The 25496-nt window shown below is 42.2% G+C and overlaps 1 protein-coding gene across 1 annotated transcript in view; it reads right to left on the reverse strand.

Moving 5' to 3' along the window:
• Positions 1-25496, reverse strand: part of IGF2R (insulin like growth factor 2 receptor) — a 1086527-nt gene that overhangs the window by 194450 nt on the left and 866581 nt on the right. The window contains exon 36 of the mRNA XM_069235138.1: positions 18243-18392. Within this exon, the coding sequence (XP_069091239.1) occupies positions 18243-18392 (150 nt within the window). The remainder of the gene's footprint in view (positions 1-18242; positions 18393-25496) is intronic.

The raw sequence follows: 25496 nt of genomic DNA on the forward strand, positions 1-25496 counted from the left end.
ATTTTTAGGAGTGTAGCACTTATGGCAAGAAGTGCTGTCGGTCTGCCAGATACAGTAGGATATCTTCTGCATAAAGCAAGATGATGCCCTCACATTCAGGGTGCCATTGCAAGTCACGAAGCAGCCCATTCTTGCAAGTCCAGGCGACTGAGTGGCACCGCAAAGAGAAGAAGGGGGCAAGGGACAGCCCGGTCGTGAGAACCCGTGGACAGCAGCACAAACTCCCTGGAAAGTTACCTGTTTATTCTAACCCTGGCTACCGGGTCCTTGTACAGCAATCTCATCCATGCCAGAAAACTCAGACCGAAGCCTACCTTCTGGAGGATGGCTAGCATGGAGAGCCACTTCAGAGACTCAAATGTTGTTCAGCATCTAGGGGTAATCCGGACTGCCAGCTTGCTCAGTCTATTCCTACATGCCAAAAACCCAGTCAGTCACCTCAGGTTATGCCTCCTTTCCTTGTAGGGCATGAAGCCTGGCTGGTCTGGGCCACCAAGGAGTCCACCACCTACCTGCATCAAGCGGTTTGTCAGTACATTTGCGACAATGTTTGTTTCCATGTTCAATGATACTGGACTGTATGAGGCACAGTCCTCAAGGCGCCTTCCTCACTTTATGGATCAAGATGATAGCTTCTCTTCTAAGGTCCATTGGAAGTGTACCCTCCTATTGGGCCCCACAGAAAATTTGGCCCTACTGTGCGAGATTGTCTGCTTTTAAAGAATTCTGGTGGAAAGCCATTGAGGCCTGTTCTACCACTGTGTAGCTGGGTTATGGTCTCTGAGATCTCCTCACCCATAATCTCTGTTTCTAGAGACAATCACTGCACAATGTCAAATCTAGGGGTTGGGATGTCTTTGCTGAAACTGGCCATATTGTCAGTCCACGTCCTCTACAGGTCTTCCAGGTTTACGGTGAAGGTCTGTGCAGTCTTGGTAGGAGTTTCCACCACTGCTGCCACCCCCATCCTAATTCCCCTCTTCTTTCTTGGCCAGACATGCCAGGAGTTTTCCTGTTTATTGCCCATTTTGTATATTCTAAGGTGTGTTTCTCAGAAGTGAGCTCTAGCTTCTTGATATACATGGGCCCTGTAGTCCTGTCTCACCCTTTCAATTTTAAGTGCCAGCTCCCAAGAAGGGGAGGTCACATACTCCCCTTCCCAACCAAGAAACGGCGCCTCTAGCCCTTTACTTTCCTCATCTCTCTTGCTCCTTTTACTTGCCAGATGGGCTATCAATTAACCCCCTCATCACCAATTTATATGCTTTCCACAGATCTAACTCAGATTTACTAGGGCCCGTCTTTTCTTTGAAGTACATAACTGCATTGTCAGTGATCAGCTTTCTAGTGTCCCAGTCTGTCAGCTCCCACTCATCCAGTCTCCATTTCTCTCTCAAGCCTGGTACACTGGTCTGTATGTTAGTGACTAAGAGCGAGTGATCTGATATACCTTGTGACAGGAGGCTGTAAGGCTGAATCTATGGCATGGCACCAGGAGACAGTCCAGCACAGACAAGGACTGCGTGGATTTGGCCATGTGGAAGTATTAGCGCATCACCAAGTGCTCCTCCCTCCAAATATCCGCAAAAATCGACGGCCTCCACAAAGGTGGCTGCTGATATGTCAAGTCTCAGTCTCTCTCCAGCAATTGCTACCCTATCTAAGTCACGCTGCAGGGTCAGATTAAGTTTCATGCCGATGAGCATCAGTGTTTCCAGGGCATTGGTTAGCCAAGCCCCTAGAAGATCTAACAGCTCAGTTTGTAGTTTGGGTGGAAAGTACCATGATCCAAACACCAGATCATCTCCATAACAGCACCCCTGGCGCTGCCGTCTGGCATCCATTTTGATCGACCCACTTTCTGGAAACCTCCAGCAGGAGGGATCTGCCGGCCAGGATCCCTACCTGTCTAAAACCCGGGATAGCGATCATGGCCTGCAGGAGTTTGTATCTACCACAACTGAGGAATCCACAGCTATTGCCTAACAAGTGTGTCTCTTGAAGTAGCACAATATCAGAGTTGTGTCACAGCAAGTATGTCCTCACCATCTCCCTCTTCAGTTTATTCCCAAGACCATTTACACATTTCAGGAAATAATTATAGATTTTCAATTTTTCATTGTGATGTGTTGCTTCACCAAATGGAGGGATGAAGCAGATTTTTTTTCTTCGATAACTTCCTTTCTGTGGAAGGACAAGCCATGAATGTGGCCTGCACCCGTTTTATCCATTTTAGTCTTCTCCAAAAGATTCTCCCCTTCATAAATCTTTGCATATGCCACTAGTGAACACTATCATTCAATCTAAACTTGCCTATGCTAATTTAATCAGTCTTCAATTTCCAGACAAAAATCATATCAACTACCATTAACTCAGAATTCTGTCCAACAAGGGCTTACTAAAACTGCCAGATAACCACACGTATATCCAGTACTGCCATCTTTACCTATTAACTAACCAACTGATCTCAGGCAGCCTTAAACGCACTAACAATTGTCCATAAAGCCCTGCACCCAAGATCACTTTCCTTTCTGACCAATACACTTTCCGTCTTTCAACCTTCACAATCCCTCCCACTGGCAAACCAATTCTTGCTTAGCACCATTAGGACCAGAACGATTACTTATGGAGACCAGGATTTTTTTTCTACAGCAGCAGCCAGACAGTGGAACTTTCACCTCTAGAGTTTAGATGCAAAAACAAATCTACCATGTTTTAGACACCAGCTGAAAATCTGGCTTTCTAGCTATGTGTTGGCCAGGACCTTTCGTTTTTCCTCCCAAAAAAATAAATAATAAAGAACCTTAAACAAAGCCTACATACCATGTGCTGTGTAACATGGCTAAAAGTAAAAAATAAAAATAAAGACAAAGTGCATTGACGTGGTCAATGCTGGGTGCGTTATACCACTTTTATTTTCCAACCATTTTGCACAACAGCCACTCAGCTGTACAACTTGACAAAGAAAACACTGAGAAAGCCAAACAACTACAATTTTGCTTTTCAATATTTTTAAGCCATGTTGTACAGCTGCGTGGCTTCATGGTTATTGAAAGTAAGAAAAGAAAAAGAGTGCTATGATGCGGCCAGCGTTGATTGTGTTATTGCACTTTTTTTTTTTTTTTTAAACACTATGAACCAGGCTTCATTCAGACATGTTGTACAGCAGCGCCGGATGCTCTACAATATGAAGCCATCACAGCGTGACGGCATCTCAGCGCTTTTTTCTTTACGTTAAGCCATGTTGAACAGCAGCTCACAGTAACAATAAACAAATACAAATACGATCTACTAGATGCACACGCACTTGTGCACCAGACTAATTGATGTCTTATCCATCTTGCAGAATCTCCTACCTGCAAATGTTTTCCATGTTGGGGAATTGGGAAAGGCAGGGGAGAGCACCACTATCCCAGCAAAGCTTACTTACAATACCTAAATGCAGTTCAGGAAGGCGAATCTGGACAGTGCATCAATTTATGTTCCTCGTCCGTAATAGATGACTTATACCAATGATTAGGAGACTAAGCCTGCCTTCATCAGAGTTGACCTTGTGGTCCTGCTATTATCATATGAATACATTTACTAGTTCGGTCTATTTTCTGACAACCAAAAATACACAAAGGATGATGATCTCTGAGTTAGTTACAATAATACGCTTGCTCGAGAGTGCCGCCTATGTGCCCTCAGATGCCATGCATGCAAATGTTGTGTACATTCTATGTTCGTAGTAGTTCCAAGTACCATATGTGCTATGTATCCTGCTTCACTGTACCAATTCCCCACATTATTATAGCCAAATACATCCCTTTACAAACACCTATTAGGTATTCATCCCCTTGCGTTTGCTAAGGCTACTAACTGCCTTGATGTTTTCCCCAAAATGAGGGAGTTTCAAGGGGAAAAAGAACCAACAACAGACAGAAAAAGAGGGGGCGGATGGGACCAAGGAGGTGTGTTGGAGGAGGTAGGGAGTGGCAATACACTGACTGCGTGAGGAGGGCAAGTGGGAATAAGCAACATGAGGAAAGGAGAAAGACTGCAGACAAATGCACTCTTCAAGAGTTAAAAAAAAAAATTACAAAAATAAAAATAAGTAACTGCAGGAACCTGGAGCAAGTGGAAGGACACCAGCCGCAGAGAGGAAGCTGCGCTAGGTCCATGCTCCACAGCAGGGACACACACTGTAAGCGCCTGGAGGAAACAGGAAGGAGCAGGAAGCACTAGCCAGTCAGAAGCAAGGAAACAAGTGATGTGGAAGCCAATCAACAGAAAGTAATGAGAGTGGGGGGCTCCAAGATTTCACAAGCACAGCACAAGTGATTGAAGGCAGAACCTAAAAATGAATGTGAACTTATTTAATGTAACTGGTGCTCATATAAAGCGCTCTAATACCTTCTGGTACTGTCATGGCCTCTACACTCCCGCATACACCCCAGCCCAGCACACTGCTATATATAGAACAGTGAACCCAGGCTACAAATTAAGTGTGTTGTTTTTAGCGTGTAGAGACGTTGATGATGTCTTTTGAAAAATCTTAGTGTTTCATAAATGTGCTTTTCATGAGCAGTTGCGCAAGTTTCAAACACTAATTTATATAAAGAAAGCAGAATGGAAAGAAACTTCTTTCAAAAGTACAAATGCTACATTTTAGGAAACAGGTAGTTTGTGCATACTAACTACCGTTGCTTACAAAGATCCATGTCTATTAAATAGTAATTGAATCCAGTGCATTTCAGTAGGAAAACTGTAACTGCCCTACTTTCTGAACTAAAATCAGCACTATTCTACAATTGTGTATGTTGGAGATAGTACACATTTATATACTTCTAACCATGACTAACTTCAAACTGTTATACTATATAGGCATTAGGGTTGCAGTTCTTTGAAAATGTTATATAAATGTTTGAAGGACATTTACACACTTTTCAAAAATAAAATACATTTTCCTTATTAGCTTAGTTTTAAATTCGCTCAAATCGGCCACTTAAAGATAACTTTTTAACATGCACCAATGCTTGCAATCTGACTCCACTAGCTCTCAACCCAGTGACAAACCCCGAGCCCGGACCATCCTCTTCCACATTATGGACACCTATATGCTTCGGATGCTTGGCGCTCCAGACACCCGTCTACCCTAGGATTCACATCCTACTCTGCTCCCCATTTGGTTTGGACCAGGCTAGATTACTGGTTCCTCCCAGTTAATGCTTACCTCTGGGTTTCAGATGCCACTGTCTTTCCCCAGACACTATCTGACCATGGTCCAGTCCTTCTGAAATTGTAGATCCCCCTTGAGTGTGGTTTGGAGCGCACTTGGCAGTTTTATTGTGGAGCACTATGCGATCCAGAGGACGGAGAGGTCCTTACATCGGTGACTGAATACTTTACGTTGAATTCCAGCTTGTGGGATGCCTTTGAGGCTTTTATACGCAGAATGTGCATCTCCAAACACGTGGGTATCCTCCGGGACATCTGTGCCCAACTACAGCGTATTGAAGCAAATTTACGTGACATTGACAGTGCCACCCTTGCGGACAGTGATCCCCGATTACATAACCACTCCATATTATTAAAAGAGTTCCGTGATTTCCCAGACAGTGAATTAGCATATCTGGGAAAGAATGCTGGGGCTCGTCAATATGGGGAAAGGGAACACCCTGGTCGTACCCTTGGACGACTGCTATCTCCCAATCGATTAATTAACTATATCATCGAACTGGAAGCGGATGACGGGGAATGCATTGTGGGCAGTGCTGGTATCCTGGCAGAGTTCCAGCGATATTACAAACACCTCTATGCATCTCACACGCCAGACAATCCCTCAGCGATATCTACATACTTTGACAATGTGGCTATGTCTGGCTCACTGATGAACAGTGACAGTTTCTCGAGCACTCAATCGTGCTTGAAGAGGTCACACCGACCCATCAACGCTCTTTATGGTTCCAAAGCACCGGGATTAGACGGCCTGACTGGGGCCTTTTATAAGGCCTTCAAGCTATAACTAGCTCGACACCTCTTAGCACTGTACAATGAATCGTTTGCCATCGGCAGACTGTCCCCCCACGGTCCGTGAAGCAGTCCTCACCCTGTTGTTGAAACCTGGTAAAAATCCTCTCCATTGTGCCTCTTACCGCCTTCTCTATCTTTTAAACCTTGATAACAAAATATTGGCTAAAATCCTCGCCACCAGATAGTCGCTCCTGACAAAGCAGATTATAGCACCGGTCCAATCTGGCTTCGTTCCCCACAGATCGACCTCCCTTACTCTTTGCTCTATCTTTGCAGTCCTCCACCAGATATCCCCTACCATTTCTGCAGTGTATGCCTTACTGGACACCGAAAAGGTTTTGACTCTTTGGATGGCCCTTTTTGAGTGCTTTCTTGGGGTGGCTAGGTATCCCCTCCTCTTTCATATCCTTAATCATACTATTATATACTTGTCCTGTGGCCCGCATACAGGTCAATGACTCAGTCACTGACACTTTCCCAATAACGCAAGGTACTAGGCAGGGATGCCCCATCTCCCCCTTCCTTTTCATTACTGCGACAGACCCCTTGGTCCAATATTTGCAAGACCTTCACACCCATAGAGGACTGCAACGCACTCATGGCCCTCTCTTGCTAGCTCTATACAGATGACATCCTGCTCTTCATTCATCATCCCCAGACCAATCTCGCCCCTCTTTTGCAGGAGATCGTCTTCGGGATTACAGATCCATTGGACCAAATCTGAGCTCTTCCTTTTGACCAAGTCTGCACAACCTGTGCTGTCAGAATTTCCTTTCAGAAAGGTCACAGATAACACCAAGTATATAGGCATTCGACTACACAGGGACAAGTACCAAATACTTCAGCCTACCTATTCCGGCATTGTCAAATTTAGACGTGCAGGTATCCCGGTAGGTTAAACTCCCTCTATCCTTGGTGCGATGGATGGTCATTATATAAATGAGGGTACCCCCCGTTTTCTCTATCCATTGTTAAATATTCCTATCCCCCAGAACTCACCTTCTTTTGTACACTACGCAGTCACCTCCTGAACTTAATATGAGTACGTGGTAGCTCCCTGGTCCGTTGCAACACCCTCACTCACCCGTTTGATTGTGGTGGTTTTGGGGTTTCAAATTGTTACTTCTAATACCTCACAGTCCAGTGTCAGTACTCACATCGATGGAATCACCCTGATGCCCATGTCCTGAATCTGAGACCAGAGTGAGATCAGATGGATGGGCTCCTCCATTCCCAACTTTTACCAAAGGGCACCCCATTAGAACCCTACAATATTAAAATGGTATCCACGATCTGCTAGGCATGGCACAAACTACGACGGACGCTGGGAGGTGAGCCCCTCTAGTTTCCTGCTCTTCCCCTCCATAATAACCCGTGGATCCCTCTCGGGAAGCACTGGTACAACGCATGCTTCAGCATCATAACTTATCCATGACTGAAGATCTCGTACCTGATGGCCACGTTATACAACCCACTGATGATCAGCAATTGCAGGACATCTCCTATATGAACCTCTTTGTGTTTCAGAGAATACACAATAATCTCCGTTCCCTTCTCACCTCATACCTATTTGCCCTGAGGACTTTCCACCATTGACACACGTAATAACAGAAATGGAAGGTGACAGTTTAGTTTCCAGGCTGTACCAACTATGCATCGCCATGAAACCGGACACTACAGTAGTAGACATCGTGAGGTTTGACCCTGAAAGGCCTGACCACTGCCTTAAGTGTCACTCTCTGTGTGCGACTTCGCACATTTGACCTGGACATGTCCGGAGATCTCGGGATATAGGGGCTCCGTCTTTTGGCACATCTCTGCTATGCTAAACGCAGAACTAGTACCCAGCCTTCTCCATGCCCTGCTGGATTATACTAAGGACGTCCCGCGGTCATCACGTCGTCTAGCTTCCATGGCGTTTTTGTTAGTTAAACGTGAAATTGCATTGCACTGGGAAAGCCACAGAATCACCACTCCTACTGAGCGGCTCAAAAGCATGACTTACTGCGATAGTGTTAGTGAAGACTACGCCTTCCTCCAGCCTCCTACGTTTCGACTCATAGACATCTGGCAGCCTTCCCAAAACTACCTCCGCACCATTGAGCATGTCCCTTCGGACCAGAATCACCTCCTATTTCTCACCTTACACAGACCTGTATCCACCCATATACCTACAGTATGGATTTGTACAACTACTGCTTTTTCTGTACTGCTTACTGCGACAATATTCTGTGCTGATTGTATTCCCCTTCAACATGTTTTTGTGATGTGCTCTATGACAACTTGCATTCGTTGTTGGTATGTTATACTCGAAATCTAATAACCACAAATGCAAGTAAAGACTACTTTCATTTTTCTCTTTTTCTAAAATTTTCATGTGCATTGTTCTTTTTTTGGGTAGCCCTCGCTTTCTGCACTGTCTTCAACCTTTGAAACGTGATGTGACAAAAGGAAACTCTAAAGATCTGTTATAGTAATAAATGTGCAGTGTTTAAGGTTATGTTATTTTCTTACACCTACAAGAAAATGTAGCCTTTCATTCAGTATCTTTGTTGTGGGATGAATGTAGCTCACAAAATAGAGGACCGATACAAACATGCGTAAGTAAATGAAAAAGAAGAGATGAAACATTAAAATACTGATACTAAAGAATAACATTTTTTTTTTTTTCTTTTTTTTTAAATCACTAGCCTCCAGGAAGGCTACTTTAACTAGAAGCTTGCCGAGGAGTCATTCAGTAATCTGCAGATCATAAGTTCATATGCAGACATGGCCATTTGAGTATATCCATCAATCAGAAGGTCAGCACTTTAGGTACCTATAATTAGCCTATTTAAAGCACTTTGAAAATGCAGAATTGTGGTATAAAGTGCTATATAAAATAATAATATGTCTGCATTTAAGGCACACGCCTATAAGCAATTCCAAGACATTATTCACTTATGTTGTGGATAGTCCATATATAAAAATGTTCATTCATCAGATGACACTTATGCTCCAGATGCAAACTCCAATTGGCTCGATTCATTTCGGCCTATCACAAATTGACACTCCAGTCTTTCAGTGCAGTTCAGTCGATTTTAATGGGTTTCAAATCAGCCTCAGATCAGCCAACACGTGTTTTGTCTTGGGAAATATCCCACCGACATCGTCAGGGCTGAAAATATCATTAAAACAACCTCCTCAGGAATACGAGCAAACAGATTTATCACTCCATCACCAATTATCATGAGCGTGAAAACCAAACACTTCAGTTCTGCAAAAGTTTCATTTATCTGGAACATATAATTGCATGCATCCATGTGCACCATTTTAATCTGAAATGAATTAATGTATATAAAAACCCACTGTGACCACCATTGTGACTAGTGAGTAACATCATGCACTATCACATAGTACAAGCTGATAAGACTAATTCAATATCAGACAAATCCTAGTAACTAATCAGCCCAGACCCAAGTTAACCTAGAGACAACATGCACACTCATACGAAATGTATAGAGTTCACAAGCCCACACTAAGGGCAGTAAGTATGAGCATTAATTTAAGACAATCTTCTCCACCAAACCAACGGGCAATACCTGGTAATCAATGAAATCCCAATAGAGTATATGTGTCCAGTCTCTTCTGATTCTGAGTCCTTCAACTCTTCAAAAGTCTAAAGTAACTATCACAAAAGAAAAAAGTACACCCTTACTCCTTCGAGCACGAAATTGATCTGGCACCCCAATACAAACTACAACACTCTGGCATAATAGAACTTGTTCATTTAATCCATTAATATTTATCTGGATTGATTACACCGTTTCTGGACCAGTCATATGCCACTAGGGAAAGATTATATCACAGATTTTGTTAATTACTTTTAATCCATCAATGTCAAAGACGTGATTCACATTTTCGATTTTATCTTCAAAGCAACACAAAGGGTTTGTGGCTGCAGTCATTTCTTATTCTTCCAGCACAAATGGGATATATAAACAAGATTTTGCACCCAACTGGGAAAAATATTTGTTATTTTATATATTTACATAAACATATAAACATATTTGCTTATGTACATGTCTGTGAACTCATAAGGTTTGCAGAGATAAGAAACCGATCTACTGTTTTACAAAAAGAGACTTTAAAAGGTGCTAGGTAACTGAATTACCCAAGGAACAGCTATTGTCATAGTCAATAGGCATGAGTTAAGGTGTTAATGTGTCCAAACTCAGACGAGCAAAAATGCTGTTTCCATGCATTAGGACATTAAAGCCAGACCTACTGGTTTTGCCAAAGTTTGATAATAGTTAACAATCGTTCTGCCTTTTTCCCTAGCCACAATTAGGTTTTAAAATTGTGTCTTCCTACAACACCAAGGATCATCTGGTACAAGTTCTCTACAAATAATTTACAACATAAAAATAGGGTAATAATCCTGAATTATTAAAATACTACTGGGTAGCTGTAAGGTACTGGATATGGTACTGGAGGCTGCTGCTCCTCAGGTGCCACATTTCCCTCTAACTCCCTTTGAGTGCAAAAAGGTAGCACATATTGCTTAGCAAATGCAGCCCAGTTTCATCATGCTTGTATGTGATGTGGTACACATCACAATGTGGAAGTGGCTTTGGGTGGCTGAAAGACAGTGTGCTTCTCTCTATCCGGTGTAAATGAGAATGCCAAAATACCAATATAGGAGGACAAATAGTGCTGAGTGTGGTAGCAAATGCTTCATATATAGGAACATGGTGTGATCCTTTAATAAGGAGAGACACAGATCCATAAAATCAGATGAACCAAGACCACAACAAAACTAGGCCCAAGGCATGTGAGGTCAGACAAGTAGGCAGAAAGGTCAGGATTCTGAACATATTCCTGGCCACTTTCATGTGCGACAAACTGGAGTAGACTGTGTAGCATTAGAAGGGAGAATCATGTCTGGCATGGACTGTTTACTAATTTTGCAGCTACGGGGGAGGTAGGATGCTGAATAAAATGCAACTGTGGTAAGGTGTATGAATACCAAGCACTAATGGAGACGCTACAACTACTTTTACAATTGGCTACGGAAGTGGACCATGCACTCCTAATGACTGGAAAATACTGTGGAAATAAAGCACGCAGGTAATCTGGCTCTCTATAAGAGAGATGATGGAGGAGTTGAGGAGTCCAAAACTCACTGACTTAAGTATGCCTATCCATATTATACGTTGCAATGTGGATTTTCTTGGGTAGTGATGAGAAAATCACTTGATAATTGGGGAACTGAACGCAAGTGGTTGGTAGAAAGGATATGGTTAATATGCAAGTGTTTGATATGAACACCAGGATTCAACAGCAGAAGGAGGTATATGTCAAAGCGATCGAGAGGTAAACTACTAGCTTTATAGAGGATGTCAATGACCTGCTTAACACCTCAAATATGGCGTTTATTAAGGATGCATTTTTTTTATTTTTTTTATTCGCCAACCTATCAGATGAAGACATGGAGGTCACAGCACATGAATGAAAATGAGTACAGTTCAATTACTTTGCAATGCTGCACCACCACCTGTCTGAAAACAGGAACAAAGTTTCAGCGTACGCAAGTCTTGTTGATACACCATTCATCATTCTTTCTAGATCAACAAAACTGGCCTCAAAATCGATCACAGTTTTCTGCAAGTGTTCAAGAGATGCCATTAGTACCTTTGCATCCCTAGAAATATCTAACAGTGCTACTTCATCTGACATGTCCCTTTCAAATGTCTCCTTGTCGAGTCGGGCATTTCTGAAAGAAGACGTACTGAGTGACAAATTTAATCTTCTTGTAATGGGTAGCTGTCACCCTGTAGTGCCGATTTCTGTAGCTTACTCATTTTTGCCCCATTTGCTGTGCCAGAGCCACAAACCTTCTAACTTGTCACTGCCTCTAGAACAACCACAAAACGAAATATCCTCAATTATAGTGTCTGAAGTCCTAGGTGGTCCCACTGGAAACGGTGGTCAGGAGAGAGAGTATCTGCATCCCGCCCAATGCATGGGTTACAATTCCCAAAGCTCTCATCTCTGGCCTCATGACTCCTAAAACACCCCTCTGTTTTCCTGTATGAACAAATGCATTCTGTAGCGTGGCAATCCCACTCAGGAATAAAAGCTGCATTGTCCACCGAACTCTCACTCCCAGCTCACCAAAGCTCAAAATGCATGCTCACAACCATCACGTTTAAACCACCAAAACAGAGGAGTGCTTCTCAAGCTCAGATAGGCCCACGCTAGACTCCAATCACAGTCTCCCACAATGCAGAACACACACCAACACTGTGCATCTCCACAAGTGTGTACAGGAGTAGTGATGTTGTGTACTACCTGCGATGTTAAGGCAAACAGTGAATTGGATTATCTCTCCGTTCATATTAAAGCTCCCATGCTGCTTATAAATGAATCCAATGAAAATAAAAAAAAATGGAAAAAAGTGTACAAGCAGAGACATTCGTTCTCAAAATAGAGAAATGAGCTGAGCATGGAATAGCCATAGAGGAGCGGAAGAGATCTCTACTCCGCAGTTCCCGTGGCTACAACACCCACATGGGGTACTACTATTTGTTAGGTGGAAGTGCACCCTTAAGAGATTACATCTTTCTGAATTTGTTGGTAGAGTACTGCAATGAACAAAGTGGCAAGGTTTGAACTCTTATATGTCAATATTATAAAATCTTGTATGTTGCATTCTTTGTTCTGTCCATCGACTCCTAGCAAGGACCATGGTTTAAAAAAAACGTTGTAACCTGGATTTTCTATTTCACTATTTATAAACACACACAATACAACAATAAACCACCTTTCTGCCACGCAGGATATTCATGTCACAGCAGACTGCTTTCCATGTAGAGGTGACACTCAGTGCAAAGTGATGTTGATGTAGACTGAAGACATATTTCTAAACAAGAGCAATAACTCTTTATACTTCTACTTGCTAGGACATAAAAATAGCAAAATTCTAAAAATATATAGCTATCCTTTTGTTGTTCAAAAATGTTATCACAATTTTAAATAAATGCAAATTATTGTTCTTGGATTTACTTTGGTCACCACTGATAATGAGTGCTAGCAATCTTAACGCCTTCTGTCATATTGGAGGGGAATTTGTAATTCCACACAGTTGTTCCACCTCTGGCACCTACTGGTGAGAAAATGCTTTCAAACACCGACAAGCATCTGTTAATTAGGCATGGAAACAAACAACAGCCACAAAGCTATTCTTGATGAGAAATGGTAATCCATCAGGCGAAATCAAAGGCGACTGATTTTGAACAGCTTTGTTCTAGGCATATTAATTCAGGGCGAGGAGCCATCTCAGCACTCAGTTTGAAGGCATCTATTTTTCAGGGAAGAATGCCCACTTCATTGACAAGTAACTTGAAATGGCATGCCTCAAACAGTAGGTTCATGCCAGATATATTCTCAGGGCATGGCAGGTAACCCCAGACATATCTCAGAGAAGTTAAAAAGGACCTCTCAACCAACAAAAAACACACTCCGACTAAAACGAACGTTCAAGAAACAAATCATGACTGCTGTTTTCTTCAATTAATGCAGAAAATTAAGGCTGTGCCTGTTACACCGAGGGCTGGGTGACGAAACTGCCTGACCGGTATTAGCAAGTTCATTAAATTCACTGACTGCCAACAATCTCCAAGGGTTGTAGCTCACTATATCAAAGCTGACAATATCGATCTACAAAAATATTGCATCCACTACATTGCAGGATAAGTATATATTTAGTGTTGTTCACTCCTGATCTACTTACCATGCACTGCAGTGGTTAGGTCGATGTAGAGAATGCAATGTTGCTGTTATGTGATACATTGAAAACCACATCATGACCTGGTAAGTTCACGATAAGTGAGCAAAGCCATAAAAATGTGTTAGGTTGCAGGTATTAATGAATGTCAGGCCCTAAAAACGTAAGTAATGTAGAAAAAAACAGCATATATACTTCATGCAACTGATTCAGTTCAGATCAAATACAGTAAAAACGTTTAGTTACAGGGACATACGTGATTAAAGAGTAAAAGGTTTGAACATCACGAGATTATTGCAACTGTCTGACTGGAATCCCACCTGTGCAGTTATTTACTCCAAAGATAGAAGAGCAATCTCTTTAAGGACAGTGTGATACTAAGAAGAGTGACAGTTGAATTCACATTCACACTAGTAAAAGAGGAAACAAAAGTGACGTCAAACAACAGATAAAAAAAATAGCAAAAATAGAAACAAACAATAAAAAACAAGTCACGTTTCGGTAATGACAGTCCTTCTGCGTTGATATCTTTCCATTTGACAGAAGAGTCTAGGTGAGCCAGACACATGTAAAGGTGCACAGGAAAGTCACAGATTTTCTCTGCCTCCATCTACCCTGACCTCACTTGGTCCACTGAGTTGTGGACATGGTGGCTGGCACAAGTGTGAAGTCGATGACTTCTGCACTGTGATCAGGGAGGGGTAGTCCCTAGTCACTCTGCTGGCAATCTAGAATATGATGATGTGGAAGGTGTTCTGGGCTGTGTTTGAGAACAGTACTGTTGAGAAAGGGAGGCTGTGGCTGCTGTTGTTAATGTAGGGTTAGTACGATACACGTCTGCAAGCTCTATCTCCACATAAGTGCGTGTTGCCTGCGAAACATAAGAACTCCACAGTGATCTTGCAGTCTCTGAATTCAACTTTGTATTTTGCAACGAGTCACTGACTGGGTGGCCAACTCGCACTTCAACGGCAAATCTCATGTTCAGGGTCTTTTTTTTTTTTTTTTACTTCTAGACTAACGTAGCTGCTTTGGAGACAAACTGTCGTGGTCAGCTGATGGAAGCCAGTGCTGGCCAAAGTCATTGTGGTGTCAATCATGATGGATGATCTCCTCCCTACAGAATTGCCTCTTTCCTTGTGCCTATCCAGGATCATTTTTAGGCTACGCTTGCGCACATGCTTGTGAAATCTTTTGTTTTTGAAAGAAAAAAAAAACCTTTAAAGGGGCTTAAAACCAGCCCCATACTTACCTGAACCTTCCATTGGCTTACTTCAACGTCGCTCTGATTTACACGCTTCAGATTGGCCAGTACGTTGTCTTCACGTCACTTCCTATCTTTGTCTTCTTCACCGATCCGGCAGTTGAATTGCCTGTGGACAAAGTACTCCTTCTGGTCACTTCCCATTGGACACTGGCCAGTGTCCTATCTCTGGCTACGATGCTGAAGGTGGTACTTTTTTCTTCTTGTATGCTGTCTTCTTTCATCGCTGACTTCTTCCTGCTTCGCTGCCGTCTTCTCTGTATTCTTTCTTCGTTGCTGCCTTTTTTTTCTTCCTTCATGGCGTCTTCTTACTTTACTGATATCTTCTTTCTTCGATGCCTTCTTCTCTGTCTTCATTCTACATTGCCGTCTGTCTTCTTTTTTCTGTCTGCATAATGTCTTCTGTCTTCACTGCCATCTTGTGTCTCGTCTTCTGTCTTGTTTCGTCGCAGTCTTCTTGATTCATTCCTGCATGCCATCTTATGTTTTCACTGTCTTCTTTCTTTACTACATGCCTTCTTCTGTCGTCTTTCTTCACTTCTTTCTTCTTTACTGCATGCCATCTTCTGTCTTCACTGCTGTTTTCACTCCAATCTTCTGTCCCGCATGTCGTCATCTTTCTTTTAAGCCCCATGCCAGTAGGTTTCACCTTTGTCTTTTTTAATATCTAACTGGCTTACAAATATTAGAAAAATGTTATAATGTTTGTTTTACAAAATATAAAACAAACATTATTATAACATTTTTCAAATATTTTTAAGCTGGTTAGATAGAAAAAAAAACTAACGGTGAATCCTATTGGCTTTGCCAATGCTTGTTCTATGCGAAGCCGTGTCTGTGCCTTTTGGCATCCGGTCAGTTTTTGCTGTAATAATGGATATGGCAGCTATGAAGCTGCTTGTTTGCCAAATGTGTCCATTCTGCTCTTCTCTAGATAAGGAGGTGCAGTGCAGGGTGAAGTTTTACAGTTACTGCTCCACTACTGCTGCCACAACAGAGGCCACCTTAGAGTGTATGATAAGACATAAAGGTGGAATAGCAGGGGCCTTATTTATCTTTGCCCAACTGAGGACAAGTGCAAGCAAGTAGTTGTGATTCCATACATTTCTTGGTTTCCTGCCAGATGTGGTCGACAACTGGAAACTTACCTTTCTTAGTAAAGCCTTAAAACTTCATGAAAAAGAATGTCTCTCTGAGTCTGTGACTGGCTGCTATAACTTTTTGATGCCCTCACATTCCAGGAGTCGAACATGGCCAATGTCAAAATGAGGTGAGTCTGCAGGCGAAGGGAGAAACTTAGGCACAGCTGAGGCAACAAAAATATCACGCAGGTCTTTCCACTTCTTTGGGAGTACCATCTGGTACCTTTCCTTCCTATTTTTCTTCGCCCTTGCCGTATCGTATCGGTTCGCAGTTAACTGGATGCCAGACTCAATGTTAAAGGTGGTCATTGTACTAGTGATAGTATAAAAGTTAATGGAAATGGGGGAAATTACAGTGCTGAACAGAAGGCTTAGGCACCACTGGTTGAGAGTCTATCATGGTTTGTAGATCTCTAATTAGATCAGCAGGAACTTGGTGAACTGGTGGCTCCTGGTACAGTTGCCTTCCATAGTAAGCATTGTAATGAAAATCCCCATAATTTTAATCAAGGTCTCCTGTATCATGCAAATAAGGATGACTATCATTCAAGTAGCATCCATCCTAATGTTCACAGTGTTTATCTTCCTCATCCATGTTTTAGTACTTTATGTGTAGCTAAGCAGGGTTAAAGCCGGACCATAAAGATATTTCTCTTCAGCACCATTTGTATTCAGTGTCTAAAATTTTAGCCGCACGCTTTGCACATACCTTGCTAGGTAAGGTGTTACAGTGCAAAAAAGGAACATACATGTGCATCCACTTGCACAGTTATTTGCATTTTTGCTGCCTGTGAGCACTTCCTTAATGCATCAACTCTGAAGATGTTACCAAAGGTAGATCATCAGCAGGGTAGAATGAATTAATGTCGCTGGAAGAGCTGCTGACAAGGGTGGGGTTTGTCCAGTAGGCAGAGGTCATCAATCGATTGACTACAATTAACAAAAAAGGGGTTGTCCTTGGGGCAGGTATCATCAGCGAGGCAGACATTTTCTGTAGTTAAGGTGTCAGCTGATGGCCGGTCTTAACCAGAAGCAAAGGGATGGTCACTGCTGACGACTTGGTAATTGATAACTTTTTAGGTGGATAACTGTGGACCTTGTCCTACCACTCTGAAGAACATCTGGATGATGTTTCTCACTTTAAGTTTCCAGGGAGGTCCTTTGAGGCACAAGCAATATCTTCGGTAAAATCCTTATTTGGAGGCACCTCAGCTGTCTAAAAGTTTAAACTGTACCTTTTTTGGAGAGTGCAGGCAGTGCACTTCTCAGTGTTACCACCAATGGATGGAGAATATCCGAAAGAAGCCTTGCTTAGATGATATAAAAGCCAAAATTCCCTGTTCTGCAGCATTTCTTTTGCAGATAATCTGCATCACACCATATTTTGCAGTTCTTGGATTCCTGCTTAGATACAAGAAAAAATAGTCTTGACAGGGGATATCACTAACAATTTTTTTTTTACCACTAGTTTAATTAAGCCTAAACAGAGCCATTTCGGGAGACTTGGCCATAGCAGAAACACTTCATGTCCTAACACCCCAAAACAATCACCCAGATGGAAGGGAGAGCTACTAGTGAATTGCATGCAGTCCAGGGTCAGAAATAAAGATGAAAATAGTCAATTATCTGTTGAAGAACAGAGGTTTGAGAAGAGATTCTCTTCACACTCCTCAATAACTGGTTCCTAGGTCTTCCCCAATGAGGTGATAAGGCTACTAAATGTTAACTGCTTTAAAGCCTTTCAGTCACGTTAAAATTACTGCTGCTGTTTGAAAGCTACTGCAAGACTCCCAGCATGACGATGGGAGTGACTAAACAAGGGGAGCCTATGAAATATTAAATTCTGGAGAAGTTGAAATTGTTGACACGTTTTCAACAGTTCATCAGGCCTCCTACAGGAGACAAAATGTATGAACGAAAAAAAGTACAATTGCAGGATGCCAAAATAGGAAAGGGGGAAATTTTTTTACATGCAGGCATACTACTCAAACACAGAAATTGAAATGCAGCCATGGCAAGCTATTACAATGGAAAACACAGATATTCATCTTACCAGATCAGTGCCCGGGGCACAATGAAATACAATTAGGGAAGTGTAGTTCAGCTCTTTCTCTGCTGAGCATGGGGTTGCACTTTCAAACTGTATGTACACTTCTTGATTTGCCGGATTGATCTGGGGTGGTCCAGTAATACGACCAATATCCTAAAAAATATACACAAAAATAAAAATCAGAGTAAATACTATGTTCTGTTCACACCCTCAAGTATTAACAGTCAACTAATTATAAAATAAAATCACTGACTCTGTGAAGGAAAAAGTTGACATGGGCCCAACTTACTTTTCAGAAATGTACCTCTTGGAGCTGTGTTGCAGGGATTTTCAAAAACCCAGAAATAGTTATAGTTTATCATTTGGACACCACAATTAGCCTAGAAATAAATCACTGCTTGTGACCATCTGTTGCCCTCTGGCACCTTCTAACAGTGGCAACATTTGCCATTTGTCTATAATAGCCTAAATGTAGCACCACCCCGGGCTAATAAGTACAGTAGAGAATGAAAAGGGAGATAAGCTAAGTTCATTACATATTGGAGGCTAACACTCACAATAGGCACTTTAATGGATGGAAGTCTACTAAGGATGTGAAAATACAATGACAGGGTGACCGGGTAGACCTTCTAAGCATCAATGGAAATCGAACTGATGGGAAGGACAAGAGAGAAACAAACACTTGCAATGCAATGGGTCTTGCGTTACGTTGAGTTAGAGCTATTAGCGTTGTAAACTCCTAACCGGACTTTTCTTGCCACATTAAATGAAAAGAAAAAAAAAAAAAAGGAGGGCTAAACACCGGAAAAGGCATGACGTATGCATGCCTTTCACAAATGAAAACAAGTGGATTTTAAAAGGCAAGCCCACGAACGAATGAAAGTGACTGCCGTAGCATGGGCGTATTTAAAATCCCCCTAAAGAGAGATTAGAAGAGGGACGGAGTGCTTTGAGCTCGCCCCTAAAAAGGACGGCACGGATATAGTTATACTATGATGTAAATGCTGCTGTACTCTATTCTCCACCGGCTGTAAAGCAGATCTATTGCTATCAATATACACAGATTAGACTTTGGGTCGGCCCCACTGAACCACCAGCTTTTTTTTTTTTTACCAATCTCTTCAAGCCATTGGCTTGGGACTTTGCCAATCAGGCTTTAGCTCAAACCAGTTGAGTATTCATCTTTTACCTACGGCTACTTGCTAATTTGCTGCATCTTTCCATCTCCACTTTAGAATTTGCATTGAACTGCATGTGGAAGGACCTTACAACTATAGCCCTCTATGCCCGCCCCTGCTGGCTCCCTCTGCTGTGACTCTGTATGTGAAACTGCAGTATGTGTTAACAGATTAAAAACAGACATATTAGCTTTGCCAATACTTGTTTATATTTGTACAAAAATGTGTGTGTTAATATGTGTCAAACAAACTTATGACGGAGATGCTGAAAAGAACAGTTAATGCAAAGAAACCACTATTTCTTCATACCCGTACCCAATCCATACAAATATAGAGAAACCAAGAGTCCACCAGAGGGTGGAGCAGCGTGGATTCCAAGAACTAAAGTCAATAATTCCCTTGAGCAATGTATTGCCTGGATAAAGCAGTTTTCCCTTTCGTCAGCAGTATGGTAACATTAACAAATCTACACTCCTGTTTGTTCCTCTTGGAACACTGTACTAAACCAAATAGGCACACTTCTGGTCTTAAACATTTTCTTGCTCACTCACAAGAAAACTGCCTAAACTACTTATTTCGAAAAAGCTTCCATTACAGAGCACCCCCACACCATGCAGAAAGAGTCCACCAATTTGAAACTACAATTAAAACACAATCCAGACAGGGGGCTATATAATTTACAGAGTCAAGTCAGGTTATGTAAGGTAAGTAAGCAACTGTATGAGCGTAAACCTATGAACCTAGCATTCCAGGCTACTACTGCTGCCAATCCCACAACCCTGCACCACTTTCTTTTTATAGGTGAACTCCCTACCCAATGTCATGTTCTCACTGCTGCCTGGTCCAGGTCAGTTTAGTCTTGCTTGCATTCAAGACCTCCTCGTACAACAATATGATTGTTTCCTGTCTGTCCCCAGAGCTGCTAAATTTGCAGGACTCCATGAGCATCTGACACACTGCAATTCAATGTCATACACAGTGCCCTGGTTATGAGACAATTACAAAAAACTGGCCATCTAGAATACTTTATAAGGCCTGGATATCCTCAAATGAACTGATAGTGCCCGATTCATAAAGTTCCCCAACTTGGGAGACTCTGAAATCGAGCTATGTCTCTAGTTCAAAATTTACAGCTTCGCGTCATAGCCTAGGGAGTTAAAGTTAATGAGTCCCAGTGTGTACGCCACCTCCATGTCTGTCTTTTTCAGATATTACTTCCAGCATTAACACTACCAACCAGCAGCTTAGGACACCCTTGTGCAAGGTAGATGTCATTAAAACAAATCTTGCTTCAATGACAACTGCCTTAGTGCACGTTCCAAAACTTCCACCTCAGATGACCACCCAATGGTCGATAGTATTGCCACGTAATGGAAATGTGCATCGAAAAAATAACCTTCAAACCAGGTATAGCTAATCCTACTTCAGTTATCAAGAGTTACACGATGTCAAGGGCCACTGGTTTACTTCCACCTCCTCAAATCAAGGTGATCACCAGAGAATCCAATAGCTGAAAAAGTTTCTGTGAAAGCTTTGCACATAGATTCCTCAATGCATGAGCAACTTGTCCACTACTCTCAGCCATTCTTCTTTAGAAGAGAATGTGTCAGGCCTCCAGTATTTCACAATGTCTCTTTCAGCAAGAAAACACTTGTTCTCCCCCAGATCCTCTTCACTCCAGACGCTCCTAGTTCCTACAGCACCCCCAGGAGAATGAGCGTAGGTGACAGATCTATGGGTTGCATTTAGGCCTGCAACAATATCACCATTTTTGCAAATGTACTTCTCTCCAATAAAGACAACAGAAGGTTGTCGGAGATGTAACTGATGGTCACAAGCAACTTAAGATTGCTCGCAATCAGATTATTACTGCAGTGGTATATCCAACGTCTAAGATATTTAAATTAGGTCAGAGCAAACTGCAACGGGGTGAACACAAAGTTCATCTTTGCCATCTTCGCATGTTGCACAGGGAACAAGCAAGACCTGCTCCAATTAATTTGGAGCCTGGAGACTGGGCTAAGGATCACACCCATATCAATTACCTGGGGGGTGTTCAGTAGCAGAGTTCCTGATATATAGTAGCATGTGGGCAGCAAAGGAAGATATAACAAATGCGACCTCCAGTGGGTTCATGATCAGTAGCAATCAAGGCATCCACTGCCAATGCAAACAGCAGAGAGGATGGCGGACAATCATGTCTAGTGTCACATTCCACTGAACTTTCAGCCAAAATATTACACCTTGTAAAAACTCTGGCCACTTCGTCTGTATGCTAAGGGTATATCTGCTTTTGTATATCTTGTCCATAATTAATAATTCAGAGCACTGCCCATAAATAGCCCCCGTCAGCACATGCCAAATGTCTTTACCATTCCTAAAGAGGTGACTGATGAGCAAGAGCCAAGCTGTAATGCGCCATCCAAAATACAGAATATACACCCACCTCAGAAGAAGTGTTTTGCTCCAGTAAAAACCCTCTTTTGTCATAGTGTTTTAACAATGTAAAGAGTAATATGACTCCCCTAGCCCACAATTTGTTAAGCATTTTATAATCTAAATTCGGCATGGTCAAGGATTGATAAGATGTGCGTTCCAGTGGGCCCTTGTCAGGCATGGGTACCATCATTATTATCGCCTCTCTAGAGGTGAGAGAGAAGACATCCCACAACTCTAGCTCAATGCTAGGGGGCTTGTGGTCTCATGCAAACTAACTATATAATGGAATAGTTGGTCCACCTGTGGGAGGATCCATTGTGAGTAGCATATGGAATAGTTATTAAAAATATCCTACCGCTCCCCTACTGTGACTGTAATAGTTTCCCCTATCTACTGTTCCTCAGGGCTGCCAATTCCACCCTTGCAGTCTACCCTCAAGAGCCAAGTCAGCAACTTTCTAGTTTTGCTACAATTGCGATGCCTCTGGCTGCATAGGAGTTAACGTCATAGCATTGCAATCATTTAGAAATAGCAGCACGGTCAGTCCTAGCAGTCACAAATACTCACATCACCAAAACAAGTATTCAACACTGTATTTCTAAAGACCTTACTTAGTCTGCCCTCCAGACAACCCAGGTCTCCCAGCAACCACTCTCACTCTAGCAATATCACTCATGCATATTCTCCTGGCTGCAACCTTAAAGACTTCCCACTCTGTCTCGAAATCACAGGTTGAGCCTTCACTATGTTAAAATATTCCCTATTATCTATTGTATCCCGGAGTCTGTATGCTGTAATACGTCAGCCAGCTGATGCCAAGGCAGTGCATATGTCAACTGTCAGACAGGTTCTTGCCCACATATTCAGTATTTGATGCTAGACAAACCATGCCAATGTACATAAAAACAAGTTCGGGATAGGTGAGTAGAATGAGTACTCCTAACACTGATGGTGGTTTCCGCCACACATCCCACAGTCCCCGTTTTTTCAGCTACTCTCTGTACTTAGTCACAAATGTATCCACGGCACAATCCGCCACAAAATTAAAGTCTCTGATCTACCACCTTGCCAGTAATCAAGCTAATCAAGCTAAGCCACATAGGAAATTGACTGGGTGAACATTTAAGCACATATATCGTTAGCAATTTTCCATCCCGTTCATCTTCCATAATAGCACACTGTTCTCCCTGACCACCAGAACAGATGACATCGCAGAAGGTGGAGTTTCCAAATGAGGACTCTCAAGCATACAAGTACGTCCATCTTTTCATGAATAGGGTTACCTCCTCCTTAGACAAAGTTTTGTGAGCAGTACAAAATGAGACCCCCCTCGTCTTCAAATAAGATAGTATTCTGAGCCTTCTGGTATTATAACCCTTACATTCTATGTTCAAAATTATAATGCTCTAACCTTCCCATAATAGTAACTAAGGTAATCATCCTGAAGGAGCAAAGTGCTCGACAGAGAGAGATACAGACAGACAGAAAGAGAAAGAGGTACAAGAAAATTAACACCACTGGCAACCAAACAAAGACCACAAAAAGAATTCCCTACCAAAGGCAGACTGTGAAAAAAATGAACTGAATTTAAAGTAGAAAGGCAACACATTACAATAAGACACATTGAGATTATACAAATCCAGCACCTTGAACCTCAAACCCATTTCATGTCACGTAACATAACAGGGCTGTGAAAACTACAAGAAAAGCGTCTTCTACTTGTGTCGCGGAGTGGGCTTGAAAGGCATAAAAAGAAAAACAATTAAGAAAATCAAGACCTGAAAAAAAGACAAAATCAGAACACCTCATAGCCAAGACTTCCCACTATAAAACATTATGATCCGCACAGATATTCCTGCTATCATAACAGTGGAAATAAAAGAGACCAAGGCAACTACAGTTGCACAAGGCAACTAGGTGCCACACCACAACAGAGTGTCCTACAATAATATCAGCAGTCAATGAGGTCATGGAGGGGCCGAGTACCGAATGGATGACACATCATCAGAGTCCGACGCCAACACTTCATATTCAATGAGCAGCGTTAACACTGTTTTACTAACAAGTAGTTTGGAAAAATGCATACATTTGTGTTCTCTGCAGCTAACTTACTTGTTTGGCCCATAGCAATTTGTGTTTGTGGTGCCAACAGTTCAAATGTCTGGCATTAAAAGGGATTGGGGTGTGGACATGGAGGCACCAATCTGTTGGATCAATCAAAAAAAGTAAAAAACAAAAGTCTCTTGGAAGACATCAATTTGGTCAATCAGTCTTCATGAAACACTACCATGCTGGGTCAATCTGCATTATCAGTGAACCAAACTATTTTGATGTTGTTCCGAAGGGATGGCCCTCCTCAATGTTTTTATGTGTCAATCGAGGGAGAAAGCTGTTGTATAGAAAAAAAATATGTTAAGACCACAGGTCAATAAGACAGGCAGGACCACGGATCCAGGCACAGCCCAGGATACAGCAATCAGTACATATTCTCCTAGTCAGTGTGTTTGTTTTCCTAGGCCCAAGAGAAAGTGGCTTAACTGTAAAGTTGGTGAGCTGCCACCTCAAAGCTCCAACATCCCAGGCACACAACTGCAGGTGAACTCACATCTGCTGAGTTTTTGCAGCCACACTCTGGCAGGTGGAGGGCAATCAGGCTCCTCACAGCAGGCCAGACAGTTACTTGGATCAGCACAACAGAGGCCAAAGTGACAGGGGCACCTATCAGCAATTCCAACTGGATGCCGATGGGAAGGCGCCCCCCCCCCCCCCCCCCCCCCAAATCAGGCAACATCCCTCTAATATCCCTGAAGACCATGTCCACAGTGCAGGATCAACCAGTGAGATGGGCCTCAGCATCATGGATGACATTTCCAACAGGTCCAGCTGGTGTTTCGACAGCAGGGGCATGCACCTTTCTCACCTCAGTTCAAGAATCTGAGCAGAGAACAGGCCTCACATACTCAGAGCCCACACTAGATCTCCTTTGGACATTTCTCTTCTTAGTATTCAAACCTGAACCCCAGGATCTTTACGAAGACCTCCTAATGTCTTAAGTCGCCCATAATTTCTAAAATAATTCATCTTTTTGATTTTTGTGATAGAAACATATACAATGATGTAATGGCAATGCTATTTATCTACTAGCTTGCATCAAACTCGTGAGTAGACAAACTAAACAGAACAAGGCTGTGTGCCTGCTTCTCAGATTGTCTAGGTGAGATCACATAATTTCAATGCATTGTTCACTGCAGTAACAGAGCCTTATTTAAAGATATGACAGTCTCACTCACACACAGTTACTTAACAGTCAATCCCTGATTTAACACCAGCCAGGTTATAATGACATAGACCGGGACACTCTCTACAAGCTGCCAAAACAGGTTATTTGCCCAATACAAAGACAGTCACTGTTGGAGACAGGTTTTTCAGGGACAGCAATTAGGATATAAAACTCTATCCCCTAAAATAGAAAAAAACACCTGAGATTATATTAAGTTTTGAAAACATGGAAGTTCAATCAGTATCCTTTCATTCAAAGGTTAATAAGCCTAAAATCTCTATTCTAGAAGATCATTCAGCTTTTCTAATTTAAGGAAATTACCCACTCTGTTACCTTCTATCACCAAGAAGCACTATAAAT

This window comes from Pleurodeles waltl, chromosome 5 (genome assembly GCF_031143425.1).
Source record: "Pleurodeles waltl isolate 20211129_DDA chromosome 5, aPleWal1.hap1.20221129, whole genome shotgun sequence".
Taxonomy (NCBI): Eukaryota; Metazoa; Chordata; class Amphibia; order Caudata; family Salamandridae; genus Pleurodeles; species Pleurodeles waltl.